The sequence below is a fragment of the Schistocerca gregaria genome, chromosome 6, assembly GCF_023897955.1.
Source record: "Schistocerca gregaria isolate iqSchGreg1 chromosome 6, iqSchGreg1.2, whole genome shotgun sequence".
NCBI lineage: Eukaryota > Metazoa > Arthropoda > Insecta > Orthoptera > Acrididae > Schistocerca > Schistocerca gregaria.
The window spans coordinates 290,602,725-290,629,769 of NC_064925.1; the positions used below are offsets into that span (position 1 = coordinate 290,602,725).

Genomic DNA, 27,045 nt, shown 5'->3' on the forward strand with positions numbered 1-27,045 from the left:
CTCGAACAAGTGTTTCGTAAGCCACCTTTTGGTGGATGAATTAATTTGCTCAATATGCATCCTATGAATCTCGTTCTAGCATCTGCTTTTCCTACATTTGTTTCAAGTAGTCATTCCGCTTTAGGTCGCTACAAGTGGTAGCCCTTGTTATTTTCTCTAGATACTGCTTCTAGTGATTTGTCACCAATAGTGTAATTGTACAGTAGTGAATTTCTTTTTTTGTGCATGCGTATTCTGTTATATTTATTTACGTCTTGCCAGAGCCTGCATCATTCATCAGTCCTCTGCAGGCCTTCCTACATTTCATCATAATCTTCTAACATTGCTATCTTCGTACAGACAATCACATCATCTGCAAACAACCTCACAGATCTTCCGACGTAATCCACTAGATCATTAGATACAGGAGGGTTGGTAATATTGAGGGATATGACAGGAATACTCATTTAAAGCAAAAAACTTCCTGTGGACATATATCCTATTCCGAATAGTTTCCGAGATAGAACATATCTGTTTCAGATTTGTTTTTGGGCTAGTAGTGCGCACGTGTGTCTTACCTACCCTGACTCTTTGACGTTTTATTGTAGCCCAACCAACCTCGATTTTTCAAACGTTTTTTTCGGTATGTCTTTCTGCCATAGGAATAAAAGTGGTGGCCCTGACTCAAGCGCTGATCTATCTCGGAAACTGTTCGGGATAGGGCATATGTCCATACGAAGTTTTTTGCTTCAAATGAGTGTTCTTGTCATATCCACGAATACTGATCATTCCTCCTAGGACAACCTGCGTACTGTAATCAGTAAATGTCCCCTCACACTTTCTTAGGGTACTCCTAAAATTACACTACTGGCCATTAAAATTGCTTCACCAAGAGGAAATGCAGATGATAAACGGGTATTCATTGGACAAATGTATTATACTTGAACTGACATGTCAGTACATTTTCACGCAATTTGGGTGCATAGATCCTGAGAAATCAGTACCCACAACAACCACCTCTGGCCGTAGTAACGCCTTTGATACGCCTGGGCATTGAGTCAAACAGAGCTTGAATGGCGTGTGCAGGTACAGCTGCCCATGCAGCTTCAACACGATACCAAAGTTCATTAGGGGTAGTGACTGGCGTATTGTGACGAGCCACTAGCTCGGCCACCATTGACCAGACGTTTTCAATTGGTGAGAGATCTGGAGAATGTGCCGGCCAGGGCAGCAGTCGAACATTTTGTGTATCCAGAAAGGTCCATACAGGACCTCCAACATGCGGTCGTGCATTATCCTGCTGAAATGTAGGGTTTCCCAGGGATCGAATGAAGGGTAGAGCCACGGGTCGTAACACATCTGAAATGTAACGTCCACTGCTCAAAGTGCCGTCAACGACAAGAAGAGGTGACCGAGACGTGTAACCAATGCTACCTCATACCATCACGGCGGGTGATACGCCAGTATGGCGATGACGAATACACGCTTCGAAAGTGCGTTCACCGCGATGTCGCCAAACACGGATGTGACCATCATGATGCTGTAAACAGAACCTGGATTCATTCGAAAAAGTGACGTTTTGCTTTCGTGCACGCAGGTTTGTCGTTAAGTACACCATCGCAGGCGCTCCTGTCTGTGATGCAGCATCAAGGGTAACCGCAGCCATGGTATCCGAGCTGATAGTCCATGCTGCTGCAAACGTCGTCGAACTGTTCGTGCAGATGGTTGTCTTGCAAACGTCCCCATCTGTTGAATCAGGGATCAAGACGTGGCTGCACGATCCGTTACAGCCAAGCGGATAAGATGACTGTCATCTCGACTGCTAGTGATACGAGGCCGTTGGGATCCAGCACGGCATTCCGTATTACCCTCCCGAACCCACCGATTCCATATTCTGCTAACAGTCATTGGATCTCGACCAACGCGAGCAGCAATCTCGCGATACGATAAACCGCTATCGCGATAAGCTGCAATCCGATCTTTATCAAAGTCGGAAACGTGATGGTACGCATTTCTCCTCCTTACACGAGGCATCACAACAACGTTTCACCAGGCAACGCCGGTCAACTACTGTTTTTGTGCGAGAAATCGGTTGGAAACTTTCCTCATGTCGACTCGTTGTAAGTATCGCCACCGGCGCGAACCTTGTGTGAATGCTCTGAAAAGCTAATCATTTGCGTATCACAGCATCTTCTTCCTGTCAGTTAAATTTCGCGTGTGTAGCACGTCATCTTCGTGGTGTAGCAATTTTATTGGCCAGTAGTGTATTTTTCCATCTGTCGATTTTGATCCATTAAGAACAAAGTGTAGCAAGTCTTGAACACAGTCACAAATCTGGTCCAATACTCGGTAACCTCCTATTTTGTTCACTAAACGACAGCACAAGCAGATGCTTATCTGAAGTCAAAGGGCACGGCGTCAACCTTGGCGTTGATTTCTATGTCGCTCTGGAGAAGAGGAGGAGGAGGAGGGAGAAGAGATTGCAAATAATCTGTGATTAAAAAGATGACAAAGTCTGCTTATGCAAAATAACATTTGTTTAAGTGACGGTCAACTGGAGTCCCTGCCTCAAGTGCTGATCCTGTAAATGTCATTTGCTTAGGTACCATCTGCGAACAGCCCACGGAGCTTCCGATGTTAACCATCAAATCATTTCTGCAAACAGTAAGGCTACCACGATCCTTTTTTTCTTTTTGGAACACATCTGGTAAGTTAGGCTTATTTCACAAATTGCTATTTCTCACTGTTCGCTAGTTGGCAAGTAAATATTCACTCTAGTTACATAACTGATCTAATATTCTGCAAGTTTACATTTTGAACATTAGGTGCCAACACTACATAAATCTAGATGCCGCTACCTCGGGACCAGAGAGAGTTCTTTGCAGAATAAAGGCTGATTCCTATAGAGGAGATATTTCAGTATCCAAAAAGATCATAATATTCGAGCACAAAATTATTTCACAAATCTGCAATAGATCGTCTTCTGTCTAGGCCTACAGCTACGCGAGTATGTTGGACGACTCTTCTTGACAATGACTGAATTGTTCAAAACATATATTTCTTCCAAATTACATCAAGGTATAAGGTTAGTGTCTTTTATCTCATCATCTGAATTTTCGCTCGTAAATTACTACTGCTATTACGATTTCAAATATATTTAAATTAAAACAATCATAGTTCTGAGTGGATATAGACCTACCTGCTTCGTCTTTTGTTTATTTAAGAGTTTCCATAGTTTAGTTTTCTCTGCTTCCAAGACGATCAGTAGATTTTTCTTTTCAGTATTCTGTTGAATAATTCGAGACAGAGCTTCCACTCTCTCTTGCACTTCAGTCTGCAACAGCATTATAAATAATAATTAAGGACATGTCCAAGAGAACTAAATAAATATTGTAGATGAAGAAAATGATTGCGATATTTAAAGACGACAAACCTGCATTTTAAAAACTTTTCTGTCGTACTCTTGCCTTAATTTGTTCACAGAGGATCGCATCTCCGAAATATGCTTCTTAAGAATTGCTTCCGCTAAATGCTTTAAGTTCAGTTTCCGCCCAAATTTCTGTAGCATTGCTTCCCCAATCTCGATTTTTAGAGATTCAGCATCAAGCGCCATTTGCCGGCAGTCAGACGACATTCGCTTGTGATGTTCCTTGTCTTTCCTGCAAAAAGAAAATAAACATTCACTCCTTCCTCCAAAAGGCTCATTTTTCTCCTCCTCTATGTCCGAACAGGCCTCGGAAGGCCCACTGGAACCGACAGACCGCCGAGTCATCCTCAGCCGATAGGCGTCACTGGACGCAGATATGGAATGACATGTCGGCACACCGCTCTCCCAGCAGTTGTCAGGTTACATGACTGAAGCCGCTACTTCTCATTCAAATAGCTCCTCAAGTTCGCCTCAGAAGGACTGAGCGCACCTCGTTTGCGGACGGTCATCCATCCAAGGCCGACAGCGCTCAACTTCGGTGATCTGAAGGGGGCCGACGTCACCACTGTGGCAAGGTCGTTAACTAAAAGGCAGATATCACTTAGAGGAAAGAAAGAACACTAGAAACAGATATCATAAAGTGTTCATAAATAATTCTTGCAAAAGCAAAGGACCGGCTACTGTGTGCGGACTCAGATGCAAGAGGATCAGGGAACGAAAGGATGAAACTAAAAGAAAACGTTACTGTGAAAAAAAAAAACAGTAATAAAAAAGGCGGCCTATTCACAGTGCACATCTTTGTATATCTGTGCCAATAGAAGTCTGCTGCTGGGCATCATTCAGTACCATGTTTCTTCAGCTTGTGCATTGCAGAACGCTTAGATACTTTTTGTAATGCTGTCCAGAAGGTGAAGGAGACATTGCTGCTCGAGCCTGCCCCACTTTTGAGGTCATCTAGTGTGCTAGGATAGTTCCTGTGACAAAACACTGCAACATGTTCCAAGCATGCTCCATTGTACATCATACTAAAACATACTCTCTTTCAAATCCTAAAGGTGGCAGGGGTAAAATACAGGGAGCGAAAGGCTATTTACAATTTGTACAGAAACCAGGTGGCAGTTATGAGGAACATGAAAGGGAAGCAGTGGTTGGGAAGGGAGTGAGACAGGGTTGTAGCCTCTCCCCAGTGTTATTCAATCTGTATATTGAGCAAGCAGTAAAGGAAACAAAAGAAAAGTTCGGAGTAGGTATTAAAATCCATGGAGAAGAAATACAAACTTTGAGGTTCGCCGATGACATTGTAATTCTGTCAGACACAGCGAAGGACTTGGAAGAGCAGTTGAACGGAATGGACAGCATCTTGAAAGGAGGATATCAGATGAACACCAACAAAAGCAAACCGAGGATCATGGAATGTAGTCGAATTAAGTGGGATGATACAGAGGAAATTAGATTAGGAAATGAGACACTATTTGCTATTTGGGGAGCAAAATAACTGATCATGTCGATGTAGAGAGGATATAAAATGTAGACTGGCAACGGCAAGGAAAACGTTTCTGAAGAAGAGAAATTTGTTAACATCGAGTATAGATTTAAGTGTCAGGAAGTCCTTTCTGAAAGTATTTGTATGGACGTAGCCATGTATGGAAGTGGAACATGGACGATAAATAGTTTGGACAGGCAGAGAATAGAAGCTTTCGAAATGTGGTGCTACAGAAGAATGCTGAAGATTAGATGGGTAGATCGCATAATTAATGAGGAGGTATTGAATAGAATTGGGAAGAAGAGGAGATTGTGGCAGAACTTGGCCAGAAGAAGAAACCGGTTGGTAGGACATGTTCTGAGGCATCAAGGGATCACAAATTTAGCATTGGAGGGCAACGTGGAGGGTAAAAATCGTAGAGATGAATACACTAAGCAGATTTAGAAGGATGTAGGTTGCAGTACGAACTGCGAGATGAAGAAACTTGCACAGGATAGGGTAGCATGGAGAGCTGCATCAAGCCAGTCTCAGGACTGAAGACCACAACAACAACAACTAAAATATGACTGCCACTCTTCCCTGACCAACGATTTGGGCTGCATACCTGAGAAATCCATCAGTACATGGCTGCCTTCAAGTTCTTCTAAGATTTTCATCAGGCTTCAGGCAAATCCTGTACTTGACTGTGAAGAGAAACAATTGCACAGATCCAGATTCCATTCCAGACTTTCCATTCCCCACATTACTCAAGCCCCACAGTACAGATAGACAGAGAGGGAGGGAAGAGTGTAAATTGATCAAGTGCAGATGGTTGTGTAATGTCTGCCCGTCCAGGCACCTCCAGAAAGCAGCAGACATTCTTTTTGGGGTACCTATGAACTAATATTTGCAGTTAGCAGTTATCAGTTCGTGTTAATCATGGTGTGATATTGTTATCTGGCATATCTTCGAAGTTTTGAAGCTTGTGATAGAAGCTGAAATTTCGAATGACGATGCTGTGCCACACACTAATTCAGTAGGTAGCTTGCCACCCTGGCAACCCTTCTTGCTGCGAAGTGGTGATGTGTTCACAGTCTATGGTTGAAATACTGGGTGACTGAACAGTGAACAGAGGCCGCATTGTCTCATTCATGATTGGTGATGCAGCATATTCTTCTGAATTCGACTGACAATGCAAGCTGACTTTTACCGTCTCTACACAGGTGGAATTTGCTGTAGTCAAAATATTGTTGAGAAAGTGGCTTCCAATAATAAAAACATCGACTACGAAAGTACGAGGGTATGTTGAAAAGCAATATCTCTGATTTATTTGTGTGAGAACTCTTAAAGCTTTTTAAATAAAACGAACTTTACTATCATTCTACATCTTTGTTCTTCACGTCTGCATATTTATTTCTCTACATAGTCACCCTGGCGATGAACACATTCCTCTCAACGAAACCAGTTTGTTGATACTGGGGTCTTTTAGTTGCTTACCTGGTGGGCTACAATCAAGGAAGATGAGTATTCACGGCCACACATAATATACTTAACATTAACAATAACCGCTGAGTAAAAGAAAAAAAATAGTTGGGACAGTAGGAATATACGCTAACCGAAAAAAGATCACAACACCAAAAAGGAATTGTACGACGCAAACGAAAGTTGGTAGGCGTGTTTGTACATTTGAAAGAGGATTTACGAGGGGGGGACCCAAAAGTAACCGGATCGTAATGCAGTACATCGTGTACTTGGAGTAGGAGTTCTGCTGAGTCATTCTGCCATGAGGCGTGACCCAACAGTGAGAAGTGTGGTTTCTGTGGCAGTTCTTTGAGTGTGCGTACAGTGCAGACGTGACCCAAGGAAGTGGCTAGTTCTTACAAACAGTGCAGCAGTGAAGTTTTGTTTCTTGCTCGACAAGAACGCAGCAGAAACTGTTGCGATGATTTAGACAGCCTACAAAGACCATGTTCACAGTAAAACACAAGTGTACGAATGGTTTTCTTGGTTTTAAAAGGGAGAAATGGTGGTTGGTGGTTGAAGATCAGTCCCGTTCGGGTCGACATTCAACTGCTCGAAGCAAAGACAACATCCACAAAATCCTTGATCTCATCAGTGAAGATCGACGCAGGACAATCGACCAACTCGAGAACTTGTCCAGGTTGTCCTGGAACTCAATTCAGCACATCTTGACTATCGATTTGGGGATGCGAAGAGAGGCAGCAAAACTCGTGCCGAAGCTTCTTACCACAGATAAAAGGGATCGTCACATTCAGGCCTGTCTCGAAATGAAGGACGCTTTCAAAGATGATGCACATTTTTTAAACAAAATCATTACAGGTGATGAGTCATGGTGCTATGGATACGATTCAGAAAGTAAACAACAGTCATCACAATGGAAGTCACCTGGCTCACCTCAACCAGAAGAAGCTCGACAAATGAAATCGAATGTGAAAACGATGTTGATCTGTTTTTTTGACATCAAAGGTATCATACACTCTGAATTTGTCCCTGAAAACCAGACAGTAAACCACCAATTCTATTTGGAGGTTACGAAACAACTTCACAGAAGTTTGTCGCGAAAACGTCCAGCTTTGTGGGATTCTGGCATGTGGTTCCTGCATCACGACATCGCTCCTGCGCACACAGCTCTCAGCGTTCGCCAGTTTTTGGCCTCAATGAAGACGACTACCTTGACCCACATGCCCTATTCACCAGATTTAGCACCCTCGGACTTCTTCCTATTCCTGAGGATGAAAAGAGACTTGAGAGGGAAGCGTTTTGCAGATGTGGAAGACGTAAAATGCAATGTCATGAAAGTGCTAGCAGGCATCAAAGAAGACGAATTTAAAAGGTGCTTCGAACACTGGAATGAAAGGTTTGGTCAAGTGTATTAATGTTAATGGAGAGAACTTCAAAGGGGATTAAGGTTGTATTTGAAAACAATAAAGTATATTCTTTCTAGAAAGAAATTCTGGTTATTTTTGGGTCCCCCTTGTATATTTAGATTTCAAGCTAGTCGCATAAGAGTGGCGTTAGTAGCTCCACTTTGAGGATGCAAATCAAGTTTGTCTTAAATACAGACTGTAACGGTCATGAGCATAATTAGCTCTGAGATTGGACCTGGTTGATGTCGTCAAGAACTTAAGAATGCCTTTAAGGTGACAAAAATGCCATTATCAACATCTCACTGACTTTGACCAAGTCATGTGGTGCAGCTACAAGAAGCTGCATTTTCCTTCAGTGACATCGTGGAAAGACTTGGCAGCAATGTAGTCTCTGTACATGACTGCTGACAGCATTGGTCACGAGAATGTATGGCCATAAGATGGCAATGCTCAGGATGACCACGGCACTGCCGAGACGGAAGATCATGTTTGGCGTGTGGCTCTGCAATATCATATTGCATCTCCAGCAGCAATTTGAGCAGCAGTTGACACCACAGTGACACAACAAAATGTTAGAAATCGGTTACTTCAAAAACAGCTCCAAGCCTTGCCCTGCTTGAACACCAGATCTGTGTCCAATGTGGTGCATGCGGGAGATCGTCAGACGACAACTCCAGAGTCATCCACACCAGCATTAACCAATCCTGTACTGGCCAGCAGGCACGGAACTAAACCATGCAAACTGACATCCAGCACCTATACAACACAAAGTACATAGGTATCAATGCCTGTGTGCAATTTTCTGGCATTTACACTGATCATTTCATATTTGCTTACATTAACCTGTGATCTTGCAATGTTTATCACTTAAATATGTTACACAGAAAATGTGTTCCTGAAATTTCATTATTCTACAGCAATAATTTTTTTCTATATTATGATTTTTTCTGTCAGTTTAGTTAAAACATTTAAATAATTTAGAATTTGTTAATTTATGACTTTTTATTCCAAAAAGGAAAGCTGGAATTAATCTGACATTTTATGTACATAATTTCATTAAACAAATTATATAAGTAATTACAATTGTTAATATATATAATTAATTACAATTAATGTGACATTTGATTTAGAATTTGGGAAACTAATGTATCGGTGTCATTTTTGAAAAAAGTGGTTGCAATTCTCAAAGTGTTATCAAGGTGTTATCTGAGATTTTGTTTCTATTTTTAGTCTTTATGTGGCTTACTCTTGACAGTAACTGTTTACAAATATATGTGCTTCCAAACAAAGACATATAATTCATGATTATGCAGCAAGGGATATTTATCTCTTGGGAAGCATGATTTGTAAAAGTCCAAGAAGGATACAGGATGAAATTTTTATTTTAGTTGGATGTAAGACTGCAGAACTCCATGCATTCCACATGAAAATATACTGGCAACATATCTTTTTTTTTTTTTGTAAAAATTGTCACATAAATACAAATGTTTTGACTATTTTTCAAAAATCGTTAAATTTACTTTCAATTCATGCATCAGATCGGAAAGTATGCCTGCATATTTCATCCCATCTTTAAGATTATGTTTCAGATTATTGTAACTTTACATAGACGAAATTCTAAGGATTTTTTAAACTGAATACGAGGCAGATGCTGACTTTGTGGGCCACACTGACACATGCTTTGGGCTGCATGTGGCCTGCGGTGCACATTGGACACCCCTGTCATAGAATATCTAACTTTTTTGACAGAACCACAACCTTACCTCTGCTTGCACTGTTCCATCCTCAAAGACATTCTTTAAGTTTTGGAAACACATGAAAATCAGATGGGACCAAGTAGGGATTGTAATGAGCATGATTGATGATAGTGAATCCAAGGTGTCAGATTGTTGCAGATGTTGCAGCACTTGTGTGTGGTCTGGCACTGTGTTGATGGAGAGGGTGCTCCATGAGTGGACAAGTCTTCGAATTCATGGTTTCAGTTTTCTGAGCATCTCATAATACACTTACATAGTTATTTACACACCGCTGTGTTACATGCTAAAGATTGGAGCCCTTAGCAGAAGAGTGTTGCAACTTATTTCAGCAAAGCAGGAAAGTCGACCGGGTAACATGCATTATATGTAATACCTCCCCTATCTTGAGAACAGAACACAAAATTCAGAGACTGTACTTTTCAGCACACCCTCGAAATGCATGTGATGCAAAACGCATGGTCAGTATATGGCAGTGTTGGTAACAATAGGGTCACAAGAGTAGAGAAAGGCTTCAGCAATAACCATTACATTTCCATGCATTATTTCTGCTGTTTCTTGCAAGATTTGAAAGTTTGTGTCACTCAGTGACATTTGAATATTATCTTAGTCTTCATAATTTATTAGTATGTTCAGTCAATAACAGTCGCAGTATTGTACTAGCATTTCATGCAAGATGGGAGAGCATGAATTACTTTCATACACAAAGCCAGCATCCAGTGTTGTGTGTTCTGGATAACAGCAAAAGTCAGACATCGGAGGCTTGGATGCTGTGATAGTGTCACACAAAACAACAAGGAAAGCAACCCTCTCCATGAAAAACATGACCACACCATAACACCACCACCTCGAAATTTTACTGTTGGCACTACACATGCTGGCAGATGACATTCACCAGGCATTCGCCAAACACACACCCTACCATCAGATTGCCATATTGTGTACCATGATTCGTCACTCCACACAACGTTTTTCCACTGTTCAGTCATCCAATGTTTCCACACCTTAAAGGCATCGTTTGGCATTTACCGTTATGATGTGTGGCTTATGAGCATCTGTTTGAACATGAAATCCAAGCTTTCTCACCTCTCGCCTAACTGTCATAGAACTTGCAGTGGGTCCTCATGCAGTTTGGAATTCCTATGAGATGGTCTCAATAGATGTCTGCCTATTACAATTTATGACACTCTTCAACTGCCAGGGGGTTTCTGTCAGTCAACAGATGAGGTCGGCCTGTACACTTTTGTGCTGTATGTGTCCCTTCATGTTTCCATTTCATTATCACATCAGAAACAATAGACCTAGGGATATTTAGGAGCGTGCAAATCTCACGTATAGATGTATGACACAAGCGACGCGCAATCACCTGACCACGTTCGAAGTCCATGACTTCCGCAAAGTGCCCCATTCTGCTCTCTCAAGATGTCTAATGACTACAGAGGTCGCTGATATGGAATACCTGGCAGTAGATGGCAATGCACCTAATATGAAAAACTTTTTTTTTGGGTGTGTCCAGATACTTTTGATCACACAGTGTACCTCACAAATCGCATATGACTATTTCAGTATGGATGCATGCCATCATTCATCTCCTTGTGGGAAACCAATGATGCTGTGCACAACAGGGAATATGATTTGGGTTACATCAGTGGTGAGCAGCACCTTAGAATTTGAGTTGGATAGGAGGCATGTCCAAGTCTCTGAGGCTGTTAAGGAAACTGTCCTAGGGAAGTAGAGGTTCTGGGTTCATTTCCTGGTCCTCTCACAAATTTTCAAGTGCAGCTTTTGAATTATTTCAGTGCACAAAACAGCTATGTCATACAATTTTCCCTTTAGTTATGAATGTAAGGTTTTGTAAGTCAATCATTGACGTCTGTTCCTTTGGAAATTTCCAAAAGAACAGATGCATGTAATTATATTAAAAACAAAGATTCCAAGACTTACCAAGCGGGAAAGCGCCGGCAGACAGGCACATTAACAAAACACACAAACACACACACAGAATTACTAGCTTTCGCAACCGATGGTTGCTTCTTCAGGAAGGAGAGGGAAAGACGAAAGGATGTGGGTTTTAAGGGAGAGGGTAAGGAGTCATTCCAATACCGGGAGCGGAAAGACTTCCCTTAGGGGAAAAAAAGGACAGGTGTACACTTGCACACACATACACACACATATCCATCCGCACATACACAGACACAAGCAGACATATTTAAAGGCAAAGAGTAAGGGCCTTTATCAGACATTGTGTCAGTTATTGAATGGTATAAATTCTGTGTGGTCAAATGCGAAAGTTACTGACATCAGAAAAGTGTGTTCCGTGTAATAGGTCTATTTCGATTATGCCAGAGTTGTACATACCCATACAAAAGAACCTTTTGGGAATGCAGGAAGTTTCTTCTTGATCCCGAAAGACTTAAATACAGATCAGAGACAGGAGCGTGCTCAATGTTGTGAAGAAATCATCTGCCAATAAGCAGATGAAGATGGCTTTCTTGCAAGGTATGTGACAATGGATGAAATGCGGGTTCACCACTTTGATTTAGAGACAAAACAACAGTCACAACAATCAAAACATCCTTCATGCCCTAATCTCAAAAAAATTTTGGGTGCAAAAATTAGGCAGAGAAGGTGATTGCATTGGTCTCTTGGGATGCAGAAGGGGTAATTATGGTAGATTACTTGCAAAAGGGTAACTATCAACGCATCATACTGTTGCACCCTCCTGCAGAAATACGTGCACTGCATAGCAAAGAGAATCATGTCGTCCATTATTACAGAAACTAAAAAATTTGACTGTCCCCTCCCTATAAATTAACGAGCCAATGATATTTTTATACAACAAGCTGGAATTGTTCATTAGAAACAATTTGATCATCCATACAGTACAAGGAATAAAGATAATTTTATGCTTTCTGCCCATAGATTGAAATTATATGCTCAGTCCCCACAATATATGGGCATGAAAGTCTACAACAAACTTAAAGGCAAAAACATTCTAAACATGGAACTAGGGACACTAAAAAAGAAGTTACATGAAATTCTTATACACAAATGTTATTACTCATTAGAAGAGTTCATAGAAGATGAACCGATAATTTGAGCAGAATCCAACTGCAAATTAGCATTATATTGTGAAAAAAAAATCTGTTGTCCATTATCAAGAAAGATATTTACCTACGCTGGAAAATAAGAAAATATAGACACTGCTACATAGACTAAATATAGTTTTAAAAATTAGTATTAGATTCTAGTTTGTAATTTTTGACATGTCTCCTGTACCATAATCACATGATTTTTATGTGTATGTTATGAGGCTAATAAAACACAATTCACAATTCACTGTTTGAGAGAAAGGATAAAGAAAAAAAGGCACAATGCATCGGTGCACAAGGCCTTCACAACACCGGAAACTCTGCATGACTGTGAGTTTTAATTGTTACATCATTTACTATATTCTCCAAATTTGGCTCAATCAGACTTTTTTCTTTTCACAAACCTAAAAAAGGAGATCAGAGGACAATGATTTGACAATGATGATGCAGTGATTGATGCTGCGAATGCCTAGTTAAACTTGAAATCAAAGACCTTTTATTTTAATGGTTTGCACAAGTTATCTGAGCATGCCCGCAAGTGTATTAGTGTACAAGGTAGTTATACTGAGAAATTAATTAGTATTATGAAATTTCTGTCATTCTTTATTTGTTAGGCTAGAAACTTTTTGACCCCCCTCGTAAGACTGGCCATACTCGGAAGGTAGCTTGTAGACCACAGGTGTTCTAATACTTCCTATGTGTTTATATACTCTCAGTAAATGATGGATTTTTGTCGGGGGCCTGCAGCTGGATTTGATCTTGTATCTTTCCAGTAGGTGGCTAATATTGAATGACAGAGAAGCAAAAATTGATAGTTCAAGCTGCCTTTCAGGACAACAAAATGGTGTAGTCCACAGATCCTCAGAACAATCTGTCATCAACTTGGCAGTGAGAGTTATAGACATGGGTGCAATGTCGGCACTTAAGGAAGAACTTAATTTTGCCCTTTTACTTTGGGGCATTCCTATCTCTGAAATAATAAGTGGCACTGAACAGACAGTCTGCAACCTCCCAAATGAAACACTGGACAAAATATGCTATGAAACAAACCATATCCTCATGAAAGCAAAGTTACCAGCACTTAACATGACCAGGGCTGAGTGAAATGTCCTGTGAGCACTATGCAATGATTGTGGTCCTTCCTGCTGACAATAGCAATGCAGCCATAATTATCGAATATGTGGACTATGATATGGACATCTGTGTGTTACTGGATGAAGAAACTTAACAGAAACTCCCACATGACCCAATATTGAGAATAATATGAAAGACATCTGAACTTCTCAAGAGCTCTGGTGGAAGGCAGTGTGGTCAAGAATCTTCTTCCATAGGCACCCAGACCACCTACTGCTTATACTTTGCCAAAGCTGCACAGGACTGGAACTCCATTCCACCTTACCATGTCCACCATTGGTTCACCAACATACAAGCTGACAAAGTACTTAGCCAATCTCCTTGCATCACACTGTCCACATCATACTAAAAAATAAGCAGATTTTATCAGCCAAAAGTGATTGCAACTTAGTGAGGGTGACTTATGTTCAACGCTGATGTGGTGTTGCTGTTTACGAATTTGCCTATCAAAAACTCTTTGGACTTAGTATCCCACTTCTTTGTAAGTGACCTATTCAAGCTATTTAGACATACATGCCTTCATATTTCCTGTACAATGGCCAGTATTAGAATTGGACAGATAAAGTTGCAATGGGTAGCCTGTTAGCTCCAGCTGCTGCAAGTCTCTTCGTGGAGAGAGACTTAGACAAGGCACCATTAAAGCCTACATCTTTCTTTCAATATGTTAGCAACACATATGTCATTTGGCTCAATGGATGTGCAAAACGTGATGAGTTCTTGGGACACCTCAATAATATTAACAGTAACATCCAGTTCATCATGGTGGAACAAAAAGACAATGCATTGTCCATCCTCAACATACTCATCCACCACAAATGAAATGGATGTCTTGTCCACAGCGATTAAAGAAAACCTGTCTGCACCAGTGTGTACTTGCAAATTATCAGCCATCATCACCTGGCACAGAAGCTTACTGTGTTGCAAACACTGGTGAATTGTGCAAGAATAATATCAGACGCTGACAACTTGCCCAGTGAGTTGAGCCACCTACATAAGGTCCTTAGAAGCAACAGCTATAACATTCGCCAAATAAATGAAGTGATTTCAATTAAGAATCACAATAAGGCCACCAATGAGGTGCAGGAAAGGAAACTTGCTTTCTTGCCATCCTGTGGCTCCATGTTGGGCAAGATAAGCAGTCTGCTGAAATGAAACAAGATAAAATCCATCTTCAGGCCCCAAAAACATCCATCAATTACTGAGATGAGTTAAAGCAGCAGTGGGTCTTAGAACAACTGTGGTCTACATGATACCTCACAAGTGCGGCCAGTCTTGCATTAGACAAAGAGTATACAATGTGAAACAACACAGCAAGGAGCATGAGAGGTTTTATGACCTATTTTACCCCAAGACATCTGCTCTGGCTGAGCATGCATTAGAAAATGGTCATTGGATAAAATGTGATGAAATGTCTTTTATGGCTCACATTAATGGCTTCTGGACTGTGTAATTAAAGAAGCTATTAAAATAATAATCACTGATAACACACTTAATAGAGAAGCTGGCCTGCAGCTCACTGTGGTGTAGCATCCAGCAATCGCAAAGTTAAAGTGGGCACATCGTAAATATATGCCCATATACGGCCAAACCAGCAGCTAGTGTATATAAGGGTGTACCAGTAGTCCACTGGCAGTCACACTAATTGAAAATAGCCAAGGACTGCTTGGCCAGAAGTTGCTATAATTTTAATCACTTGACACAGCTGGATACTCAAGAACTTTATATTCAATCACTAGAAGCATTATAAAATACCAAAATTTGGGCAACACTGCAAGTGAGAAAACAGACTTAAATCAGAGGTTACCCAAGTCTAACACCAAGCAATACAGAGTCAGTGTTCCAATGATCTCTTCTGAGTACAAAAATCCTGAGTTTTTAAAGGATTGTGACAGCACAGAGTTTCTTGCTATTCACAGTCAGCCCACAATCCATTGGCCAATCTCAGGTGTGGCTCTGGCCAACCATTTTCAGGTTCTTTCCATTTTCCTACTTGTAGTTAGTGATGTTCCTGGCCATTACATTACCAAATTCCTTATCTGATAGAAAAAGCATTCAGATGAAAGTTAAACATAACTGTCCTTCCTATTGTGGCTAGAAACAATAGAATATTACTTCACTTTGCTCCTCCTAAGAATGTAGACTTTTCTCTCAGAGGTGGGGACCACTGTTCCAGTAGTTTTACTCATTCCCCGTGTGAATCCACTGACAGTGCTGTCCTCAGGAGCAAGGAGCATGCTGGCTGCATATGCCATGTTTCGAACTATATCTACTGTGGTACCCTACTATAGCATGTAGACCTGCATTTCTCTATCTTTCGTTTCTTTGGGGCACACAAAAGTGTGTTTTAAACTTTGCAAAAGCTGTGACAGGTGATTTTTTTTCCTAGATGCAAAAAAAGCAAACACATAAAGTATACAACACATTTTTTATTGTTATAGGTATAGGCACATATAATAAGATTTCTTGCATATCGGGCTACTCCAAGAAATGATTTTGCGATAAATTTTTTATGTTGAAATATTTTATATGCGGAAGATTAGAAGACATTAAAAATCTCAGAATACACCAGACATGTATTCATGATTCACGACACACCAGCTGACAAATGCTGGTTTAGATAGTGTATGAAGTTACCAGTTAATTCTCTGAACTGAATGAAGTTACCAGACAATTCTCTGAACTGAAACTCCTACTCTGGGACAGCAACCCTGAATGTCTGCAGCTCATAAATTGCTTCTGTTGCTGTTTACTCTGTGTAGCCTAAACACTACCATCTACAGCAGCCATCTGCATTGCATCTCTGGTATCCTGTCTTGGAGTGCACTCACTGACTTCCTGTTGCTGTAAGAATAGAATAGAATAGAATCTTTATTTGCCTTCCAGTATGTTTTCCAGCATTCATCAATAAGTGACAAGATATAAATGGAAAAATAGTAGTTAAGTATGCATTACAGCAACAAGTGACAGAGTTAACCAAGCATAAGGTAACTGATGCATTTAAGTCTACTCATGGTAGCCTCCATGGGGTTGCTGCCAGATCCATCTTTCTGGCATTTTCATGAGGGAGCTGCTGCTGCTCCTGGTGAGTCTATTAAAAACTAATGTCTGTTGTTTGAAATTATGCTAGTCACTGTTCTGTGTTGTTAGAAACTTTACTCATGCCCAATGTCTTTGTAGCACTGATTTCAATGAGATAATGACAGGCAGCTGTCTACCGGCTCTGACGTCATTCGTCACTATGTCACTGAGATGGCGTTACATTCTTCGGCAGACCATGCTCAAGACCCCCTGCTGGCTGCTGCTGCCATCCCATTTCTCACCCACATCCAGTGAAGAACTACAGGCATTAGTAACCTTCAGCCTACTTCTGTCACAATCAATAAACTCTCGTGTGTCTGCCACCACTCTGCTGCCCTACCAAGATATGATCTCATTGGTTGTCATTTGCCCTCTTTGCTGTGTTAATAATTTAGATCATTGTGTGACACAGAAAAGTAAAAAAAATGTTATTTTCATTGTCTAAAATAAAACATTACAATCTTATTTAATAATAAATATAATGGTCAGGAGTTTACATAATATAAGAAAAGGTTTCTGTCTCTCAGGTCCCCCCCACCTCTGGCATACCAGACTGGTGGATCTGAAAGACTGCTTGAAGGTATGGGCAGCCACTATAAGGCACTGCTGCTGCTGTTGCTGCTGCAGCACAGTCTATGAAACACACCCATCCTGCCACCCTATCAACAGTTACAGTTACCTTTTAAAGCCAGCAGCGCATCTCAGTTAGTCAGTCATGATTTCAGTGCACTGTAGTAATAATCTTGCTAAATATCATTGTCTGATTTTGGATTTGTTACGGTTCTGGGGTTTTTGATCTTGGTTTACTCACTGGACTTATTTTTCTGCTGTGCCATCATCGTTTGTTCTTCTTTGTTGTTGTATTTCTGTTTCCTTTTGGTGGCATGCTGTCGACACCCTCGGTTGGTCAATCAGTCCCTGCAGGTTTGCTAGCCCCTCCTGATGTTGTCAGATACCAATGACACTATAACTGGCAATGATGTAAAAGGTTAGCAGCATCCCATGGACATCAGACTCGTACAGCTCATGGAACAGCAACAGCAACAGCTGCTCCTGCAATAGCAGCTGGAACAGCCATCTCAACAGCAGATTCAACATCGACAGCATCACCACCAATGAAGTGAGTCAATCCATTAGGAAATTCAGCTTTTAAAGGATCAACTGCTTCTGATACCCACCCCATACAAGCGGTGGTCGCTCCTCAGGCAGAGAGCCACCCACCTGCATTTCTGCCATTGAGTGACACCAAAGAGGCTGAAACAGCACGTCGTCACTTTTCAGGTTCCTGATGATGCCCTCCTTCTGCCTTTCTTGGGCTTTTCTTACCAAAGAAGTTGACTACACTCTCGTGTCCTGTTGTACTCACTTTCAAGGAGAGGTGTTCTGTGCTTTTGAATTATTATTTGCAATGGTTTCATGTGGTCACATGGTCCTCAAGTTCCATCAATACATGGTCATTCATGCCACTTATGGGTGAAGAATTTGCAAGGATTCTGCAATATCACTTATACAAATTTGGCTTGCAAAACCTCATAAGCTGATTCTTTGATTTTTGACCTAGTGGCTCAACTGATTCCCAGTCCAGAGGTATGCAGGGCAATCCTCAAAATGCTCTACTCTTCCTTCAATAATGTTTTGGAAATAGTGCAGGCAGCAAATGAATGCCTCATGGCTCAACCTCAAGTAGCAATGGTCCAGTAATTCCTCAGGAGCATAATTCTCATAAGTCATTATACCAATGGTGACATCATCATTCATCAATTTTGGATGTGTCCTTGGCTTCTGAAGAGCCAGTCACACTCCATCAGCAGCAGGGTCTCTTGCCATAGCCTGACTGCTTCATAGCACACCCATGTGCAGACTGCATGGATTGTTGGATCCACTGTAGCTTTTGTGGAAAAGATGGACATCTCTGAACTATAAAACCATCAAGAAAGTTGGATCCCTCTCCTAGTAAGTGTCAACAGATAGTGTATGAACTTCAGGTAATCATTCCCTAATCAATCTCACAACTGTGAGCCAGGATGCCTATATACAGGTGAATGCAGGAGCTACTGTTTCCCTGGTAAACCTCCATTTATATGCTCATGTGGGTTCCTCTGCCTTGGTATCAAGCTCCCAAACATTGGTCACATACGGTGACAGTTTCATTCTCTTCTGGTGTCAATGCAGTCACTGCTGCATAAAAAAACATAATACACAGCTGATAACCATGTTTGTTGTCACTGATCACATGGCTGGCAACATTTCACTATGCTTGCCTTCTTTCTCTTTGAATTCTCCATCACTGATGAGGTTCAGGTCATCTCATACACAGTTCTCATTCAGGAGCTTGATGAGCACTGGACTGGCTTCACACCTCTATTCACACCTGGCCTGGAGTGTGCCATAGGTTTCTGGGCTGATATCTCCTTACACCCAGCTGCAGTACCCAATTTCTGCCGGGTGTGTCCTATTCTGGTCTCCTTGCAGCCAGTCATTACTCATGAACTCGATCACTTCCCTGAACTTGGGTAACTATACCAGCTGACTCCAGTGCCTGTGTCAAACCCCTGGTAGTGGTAAAGAAGCCCAATGGCTCTCTCCATATATATAGGGATTTTAAATCAACTCTGGTGTTGCTACTGTGTCTTTTAGCAAAGTTAATAAAAAGTTGTGAGAAAGCCAAGGTGGAGTATTGCATTAGCAATCTCAAGCTGATAGCCACAGTGTGGCAACATGTGAGTCAAAATAACAAACACGTGAGGGGATTGCTAGTCGAGGCTAGCTGCGCTCAGCCGAAAACTGTTCTATGCAATAGTAATGACTGTAGCAGATGTGTTATGTCATTAGACCAGGGCAAGTCTCTTGTTATGTGTGATGTGACAAGGTGCCAGGTTTAAGTGAAATAAATAGACCTTGGAATGATATAAGTGTGTCTGGATTTTGAGGTAGAAAAATTCTCGCCAGCAGAATCCAGCAGCACATCACAATGCCAGTGCCATATCAGACAACAAGACAACTGGGCATCACTTGCAGCAGCCATGGGATCAAGATGAGGTTGCCTCTGTTGCTGCCAGCATTTAGCTCTTCGCAGGATTTGGCAGCACAGCCCTGCCAACCCATTATCCACAACTGCCACTGCCACCATTGAGTTCCCTCCCTACGACTTAGTACCACAGGACCAGTCACAGCCCGACTCCTGTCAGAGAGCAGCAGGTCAAATCCTGCATGAAGTAGTGTCCAAATGCCTTCAGAGTACCCGCGTGTGGAGCCTAGTCACTGCCCTAGAAACCAATGCTGACAGAGCTGTAGTATACTGCTGATGTCGTGACCATGGCCTACACATGTCAGCAACTGTACATGAGCCTGCAGTTAGCATTTGGCGGATCTATGCAGCATCCTCTCACCAGGGTGGGATCTACTACCCATACATCGGCACCAGACAGGGTCAACAAAGCATGTACCAAAATTGAATATAAGCCTTCTTTATTCTCAGCATCATCACTCACCCCACCAAGTTCAGCTGCACTCTCCAGAATGTCAACAAGTGTCTTCAATCACACCTCCATGCTTTTGATGACAGTAGAGAGAGCATCACTGCCCACAACCACCGTCTGTAGATGAAGAAGATGATTTGACTATTGCACTGGTGCAGTTTCATTGACAAATGGTGGGCTGAGTGCAATATTTTTCTTTTGTTTTTGTTTTACTGCAAAGTCCTGGCAAGTCAGTGGGAGTAATACGTAAGTTGTTAACCATGAATAGTGATTCAGGAGTGAAGCTAGGTTTATTCATTCTTTCAATGTATAATCAGTGTAAGCAGCCACTCAGGCAAAAGTAATTAAGATATAAGGGCCATTCAAAAAGAAGGAACAGATTCCAAACATTTATTGCTTACAAATTACAGAAGATAGAAACAAAATTCCAGTGTCCTGCAAAAAGAAAAATTCAATTTTTTATGCATTTAGCATGAACACCATGTGTTACATGCCAAACGTCAAAACGGTGGCTTATTTCCTACCACGCGCAAAGCAACTTGTCTCTCATTATCGAATTCACAGCTTCAACAATGCAGTGTTGCAGACTTTCAAGAGTGTTAGACATATGGAGAATAAAAATGCGGTCTTTCACACAACCACACAAATAAAAGCCACAAGGTGTGAGGTGTGGAGACCTGGGAGGCAATGAAATTCATTTTCTGCTCCTCCTTTTCTGATCAAATGTCCTGGAATGGTGTCATTCAGGTAACACCAGATGTGCTTAGAGAAATTCGACAGGGCTAAATCTGTTGAAGAGTGTATGCCAGAGGTTCACAATGTAGTGCAAACCAAGGATTGGGTCACAACCTTGTAGGAAAAGCAAATAATGTGCACAGCAAGTCCTGGAAGTAAACATTCTCACTGAACGTCATGCCACAGTTAACCTTCAGTTAAACAACATACAAATATGTTAAGGAGTAATTTGCTGGTATAGTGCCACCAGGAATAAGAATGTTGTTTTGGGTTGAGCCGGAGTACCAGAAAACCAAACATTTCTATGAGAATTCAGTTTGTAATGAGCGCTACAAAAGTAGGAATAAGTGGGACTACCTGTTGATGTGCTGTGAGCTGTAGTGCCATATGTGGTTTTCTTGTATGAAGCATAAGGAGAACTGTTGTTGCAAGGGCACAGTTCCGAAAGTTGTTCCAAAACAGAGGGTTAAAAAACCAGTGGATAGACAGGTGATACATCTAGCATAGGAGCTGAAGCTGATATGTTAAGGATAATTTATTAAGAAAGAAACTTATTTTAGTTTGTAAGTGTGGAATGGAAAGTTAAAAGTTGTTTGTGCATAAGCACGGCAAGAGACCTAGCAGTGAAAAATGTTTCACTTTGAGTTTATGAGTAGGGAAAGGAATCCTTAAGGGACATTGTGAGATTAAGCAACAGATAAGAAATGAGTTTATGGAGTTTTAAAGATTTGTGCAGTTTTCAGGCCTGTACCCTAAGCCTTAGTGTTTCAGGTGCGGGAAGAAGGCAACAGGGCTAAATTCTGCCACAATGTACTGAGATAAATGAAGTGCTCAGGTGTGCATAACCGCCATGCCTGCAATAGAAGTAAAGAAGAAACACAAATGTGCACATGCTGCAGGGGTTCCCATTTTGCCAACTGACAGAGCAGACTGGCTTTCTCAAGCCACAGCCTGGCCAATTATGGGATGATGGCTCCAGCTGAAGGCACACTGGTGAAGAAGACAATGCGACCACAAAAACCAAAATTGGCATAGCAGAACAACAAATCAGTGGCAGTCTCCCCTGCATGTGAACAGATGGAATGTCCCCCCACCAGTAGTGGGGCAGATGGCCAAAAGTGAGAGGATGAGAGGAAGTGCGGGGAGAGGGGGGGGGGGGGACACAGCCTGACCACCCTCAAGGACACTGAGGCTGTGGAGATGGCAGAAGTAGGCTGGCAATCCACCTGTACAATTATCTGTGGCAACTGCACAGTCACCTCCTGCGATTTATCTGCAGCCACAATAGATGCTGTGAAGAAGCAAACAAAGCTGCAGAAAAACTGAACCTGCTGCTGCAACCAGTCACCAATGACTGAGTGCAGTAGAGGGCCACACACAGCAGCACCTGGTGCTAACACATAGGTTCTGACTGACCTCTTTATGATGAATAGATGACTATGACCCTGATATGCAGCTGCATCGTACCTGCTATTAACATAATGTACTCTTGCTTGATCTGTCACTAACAGCAATCAATCTGCTACTGCTATTACTACCTATCCAGACTATTGCGAAGAATTTCTTTTCCCATGATGCTTGCTAAGGAAGTTTTATCACTCTGTCCTTAAACCTGCTCTTCTTCAAACATTTTTGTCCACTTTCTATGCCCTGACGGTCCTGTGTTACTGGGTAATCGTATCCAGATGTATGGGCAACATCACAGACCAGCATCCTGTGATAACCTTTCAAATAACTAACCAATGCAGAGGTGACAGTAGATTTTTTGTGATGATCACCAAGCTAGTGTGGTGTGGAGGGTCTCCACTCATACTTTGGAGGGGATCCACTCTTACTTTGTTTTACATACTTAGAATGTAGGTAATTTTAGGCCAGGGCTGGGTCTTTTCCGTGCAAGGGGGCAGTGTAGTGTCGCTATCCAGTCTTGTAGCAAAAGTAGTAAAAAATGGTGAGACAACAACTGTTTAGTATTCTGTTAGCAGCCACAGGCTGGTAATGTGAATCAGAATAACATACATGTAAGGGGATTGCAAGACAAGGCTGGCTATACTCTGAGGAAAACTGCACCATCTCTTACTATGGGAGATTTGACTATGTGCAGGTTTTAGTGAAATAAATGCACCTCTGAGCGCTATAAATATGTCTAAATTTTGAGGAAGAAGCATTCTTGTCACTGGAGTGCAGCAACAACATTACAGTGCCACAGCCACACTGCAGTGAGACAACTGGTCACCACCAGCAGCAGCTATGATATCGAAAACATGCTGCGCCTGTTGCTGCCAGCACTAAGTTGCTCATTGTACTTGGTGCCTCAGCACTGCCAACCTGTCATCTGCACTTGCAGCTGCCAGTAATGAGTTCCCTCCCTGGAGTTTAGTACCACAGCACCAGCTGCCATCTGACCCCTCAAGGAAGCACTGGGTTGAATCCCACAATAGCTGCCTCCTCATACTGCCACAGTGGCTACATGTGGATCCAATGTGCTGTCACAGACGCCAATGCTGATGGAGCTGTACCGCAGCACTAACATCACAACCATGGCCTACAGAAGCCACCGATCATCCATGGGCCTGTAGTCAGCATTGCGGAGAACCTATACTGCATCCTCTCACCAGGGCAGAAGTCGACACCCATACAACAGCAGCAGCCAGGATCAACAGTGTGTTGCGTGTCTTGCCACACAAAGCACAACCGAAGGTTGAATAAAAATCCTTTATTGTCAGCAATGTCCCCATTGGGTCCTCCAGCCTGTCACTAACAATACTAACCCCATCAAGTGGAATTCTGCTCTTCAGAATAATAAATGTCAAGGCACAAGTGCAAACCTATGCCATTGTATACCAAGAGGACTTTCTGACAAAGCTTGTCAGTGGTGATAATTTTTGTAAGATAAATTTTGTTGATTCTTATTTTCAGATACCACTGGATGAGACCCCCAAAACTTACATGATGTGCACGCTTTTTGGGAAAAGGTGAATCATTATTCTTAATTTGTCCAACAAGTGGCCAACACTCAACGAACTGTGGAAGAAGGGTGTTTAGTACAGGTGGATGGCTGCCTGTGAGAACACTTCCACACAGCTGAAGCGTCTGCTGTGCTCAGCACCTTGACTAATGTCACTTTCTCCATCACATTCCCTGGTTTCGGATACTGATGTTTCTCCCTGTGACACAGGTGCAGTGCTGGTGCATAGGAATGATGACAGCACCAAGCAACCAATTGCATATGCATCAAAGACACTGGTACTCACTCAATAGAAGTACTTGGAGACTGAAAAAGAAGCGTTGGTGAATATCTATGCCGTTAAGAAATTCCACATTTACCTATTCTGAACAAAGTTTATGCTCATTACCGATCACAAACTACTGGTAGCACTCCTTGGGGCACACTGCCAGCTACCAGAGAGGATGGCACAATAGCTCCAGCATTGACACTTTTCCACAGCTCTTACATTTATACCATTAAATACAAGCCCATTTCACAACACTCAAATGCAGATGCAATCTCTCTTTTACCTTCAGGACCCAACCTAGCATTTGACCAACAGGAAATCTCCTGTTTCCATCTTGACATGGAATGGCACCACACTCTAGATGGGTTTCCCTTTACAGCTACTCAGATCAATGCAGACACATGTGACCCTGTATTATGGTGTTTCATATACTACGTGCTCCATGGGTGGTCCAGTTATTTTTCAAAGTCTACCAATCCAGGGCTCCAGCCTTGAGCTCACCTCTCCCAACATTTCTCAGTTGTCTGCAATGTTCTGTTTGACACAGAGGTAGATATTCCCCTTTCCATGATCCTGTTGACCCTGTGTCCTCATGTTTTGCAACTCCTCCTCCTTCCTGGGCATTGGGGTATGTTGCAGATGAATGTGCTCCCAAGGTGACATATCTACTGGCCTAGACTGATGATGTACAGTTGTTCTGCTTGTACGTGGCAACACCATTCACCATTCTCCTCCTCCATTTTTCATTCCCTGCCCCCCCCCCCCTTGTCACTGGGACTGCATTCATCTTTGCTGGTCCCTTTCTGGGCTCATTGTCATGGGCGAATGTGATCAGCATGTTGACCACCACCACCACTGATGCCACTGTTAATGCACTCATTCATATTTTTGCCATCAAAGGACTTCCTCTCACTATCATACCAGACAATGGGCTCTGACTCAAAGCAATTGCTTTTGAACCATTCTGCACTTCCAGTGGTATAAAGCACCTGTTTAGTCCTACATTTCACACATCCTCCAATAGCAGAGTGAAATGTATAGTGTGAATGTTTAAATAACAAATGTTAAACGCAGTGGGCACTTCCTCCACCATCACTGCCTTCACAATGTTTCTGACCACCTACAGAACCACCACTGTCCATGACCACAGTCTGCTAGAACTCATCCATGAGAACCACTGAATACATTGCAACATCGATGACAGCAGTGGGAACCCCAAAACTGGGGAAGTGAAGCTAGCAGCAGGCACAATGCTGCTTTTCACTGCCACTTGTACAAATGCTTCATTGTAGACTTTCATTCTCTTTGCTTGCATACAAGGATACATCTCCAGCTATTGCTGTGTCCTGGAGGTGGGCTTTACATTAAAGTATACACATGAAAACAAACAATAGGTTCAGTGGCAGCTTTTGGTGACATCTCAGGCCACATCAGATCTCAGCAGCTTCCTCTCCATAAAAGCAAAGCTCACATCTTTGATCTGTTGATTGATGAATCATGTGGCAGTGTCGGACAGCAACATGATATAGGTCATCAAGGTGGTGCCGGGTCATTGTGTCCATGATATGGTCTTGTGCAAAGTCAGCAGAGGCTATGGGACAGGACAGTTGGTCTCATGCAGCTATAGCAGTGGCAACAGCTCCAGGTAGACTAGGGCAGGCTGCCCAGATTGGATGCGCAAAGCACTCATCTGATGCTTCACAGCACGCAGTCAGGCAGCCTTGCATGACAGTTTAACACATCTACTCATGACTTAGTAATTTGTACGTGGCACCTGGAAGCCAAAAATGTTAAATTCAGCATTCCTTTTCTGACATCAGTTTGTACACCCCCTCTTAGATGTAATCAGTATCAGAAAGTGGTGTGGGCTTGTAATTAATATCCAGCATGCAGGTGTATAAAAAGAAACCAATTGGTTTATTTGCTCGTGGCAATTACATCGTGAATATCACTTCAGGGGCAAGAGAAGATAAGTACAGTGGCATCACATCCACCTTGAAGAAGAAGGGACCTAATCCATTAAGCAGATCAGAACAGAAGTGAAAGACATTACTCACTGTCCAGGAGCCCTTAGCCTCACAAGTCACATGATCCTGTGACATGATTTGATTGGCAAGGCAGCTTTGCTGATGATGATTCTGTCTATTTTGGCGTGAACTGATTGATTGTTGTCACATCAGCTGAAAGGCAACGAATGATAAAGACAGCCTCTTTGAAATATTTAAACAATAAACATTACTCGAATTTGGATCCCAAGGGGCACCTTGCACACAAGTATTAATAAAGAGGGACTAATTCTGGTGGAAGTGAACTACATTATGGAGTCCCAGTATCCTCAAATTAAGTGATTGACCATTCGTCATAATATCAAAACAAATTCAAAAATGATGGCCATTAGAATTCACAGAGCTTGCTCAAATGCAAGTGTGCCATTACCAGTGGTACAAAGGACACATACACGTACAAGTTTATGCTTTATAAACAACACAACACAGATCATCTCTGTCAGGAAGATGCAACTAATGCTCTTTGTCACTCATGACTTCTCACACCTCACCATGATAGTTAGGAAAGCTGAAAAAAAAGGAAAAAAAAAGAAAACTTTTTGATATCCCCCGAGTCAACAAATCCCACAAACTGCTAATCATGACAAAAAAGGTCAATGGTGACAGCAATACCACAACACTTGAGTACTGCTTGCCAGTATGCTGCAGCTGCAGTCAACCTATCTTCAAAAACAGGGGTGACACATCGCACATGGCTCAAGCCTTGCCCATTAATTAC

The 27,045-nt window shown here is 42.0% G+C and overlaps 1 protein-coding gene across 1 annotated transcript in view; it reads right to left on the reverse strand.

Moving 5' to 3' along the window:
* The window catches only part of LOC126278856 (cilia- and flagella-associated protein 44-like), a 577,958-nt gene that overhangs the window by 22,330 nt on the left and 528,583 nt on the right, over window positions 1-27,045 (reverse strand). The window contains exons 25-26 of the mRNA XM_049979132.1: window positions 3,413-3,638; window positions 3,179-3,313 (exon numbers count right to left, since the gene is read on the reverse strand). Of these exons, the coding sequence (XP_049835089.1) occupies window positions 3,179-3,313; window positions 3,413-3,638 (361 nt within the window). The remainder of the gene's footprint in view (window positions 1-3,178; window positions 3,314-3,412; window positions 3,639-27,045) is intronic.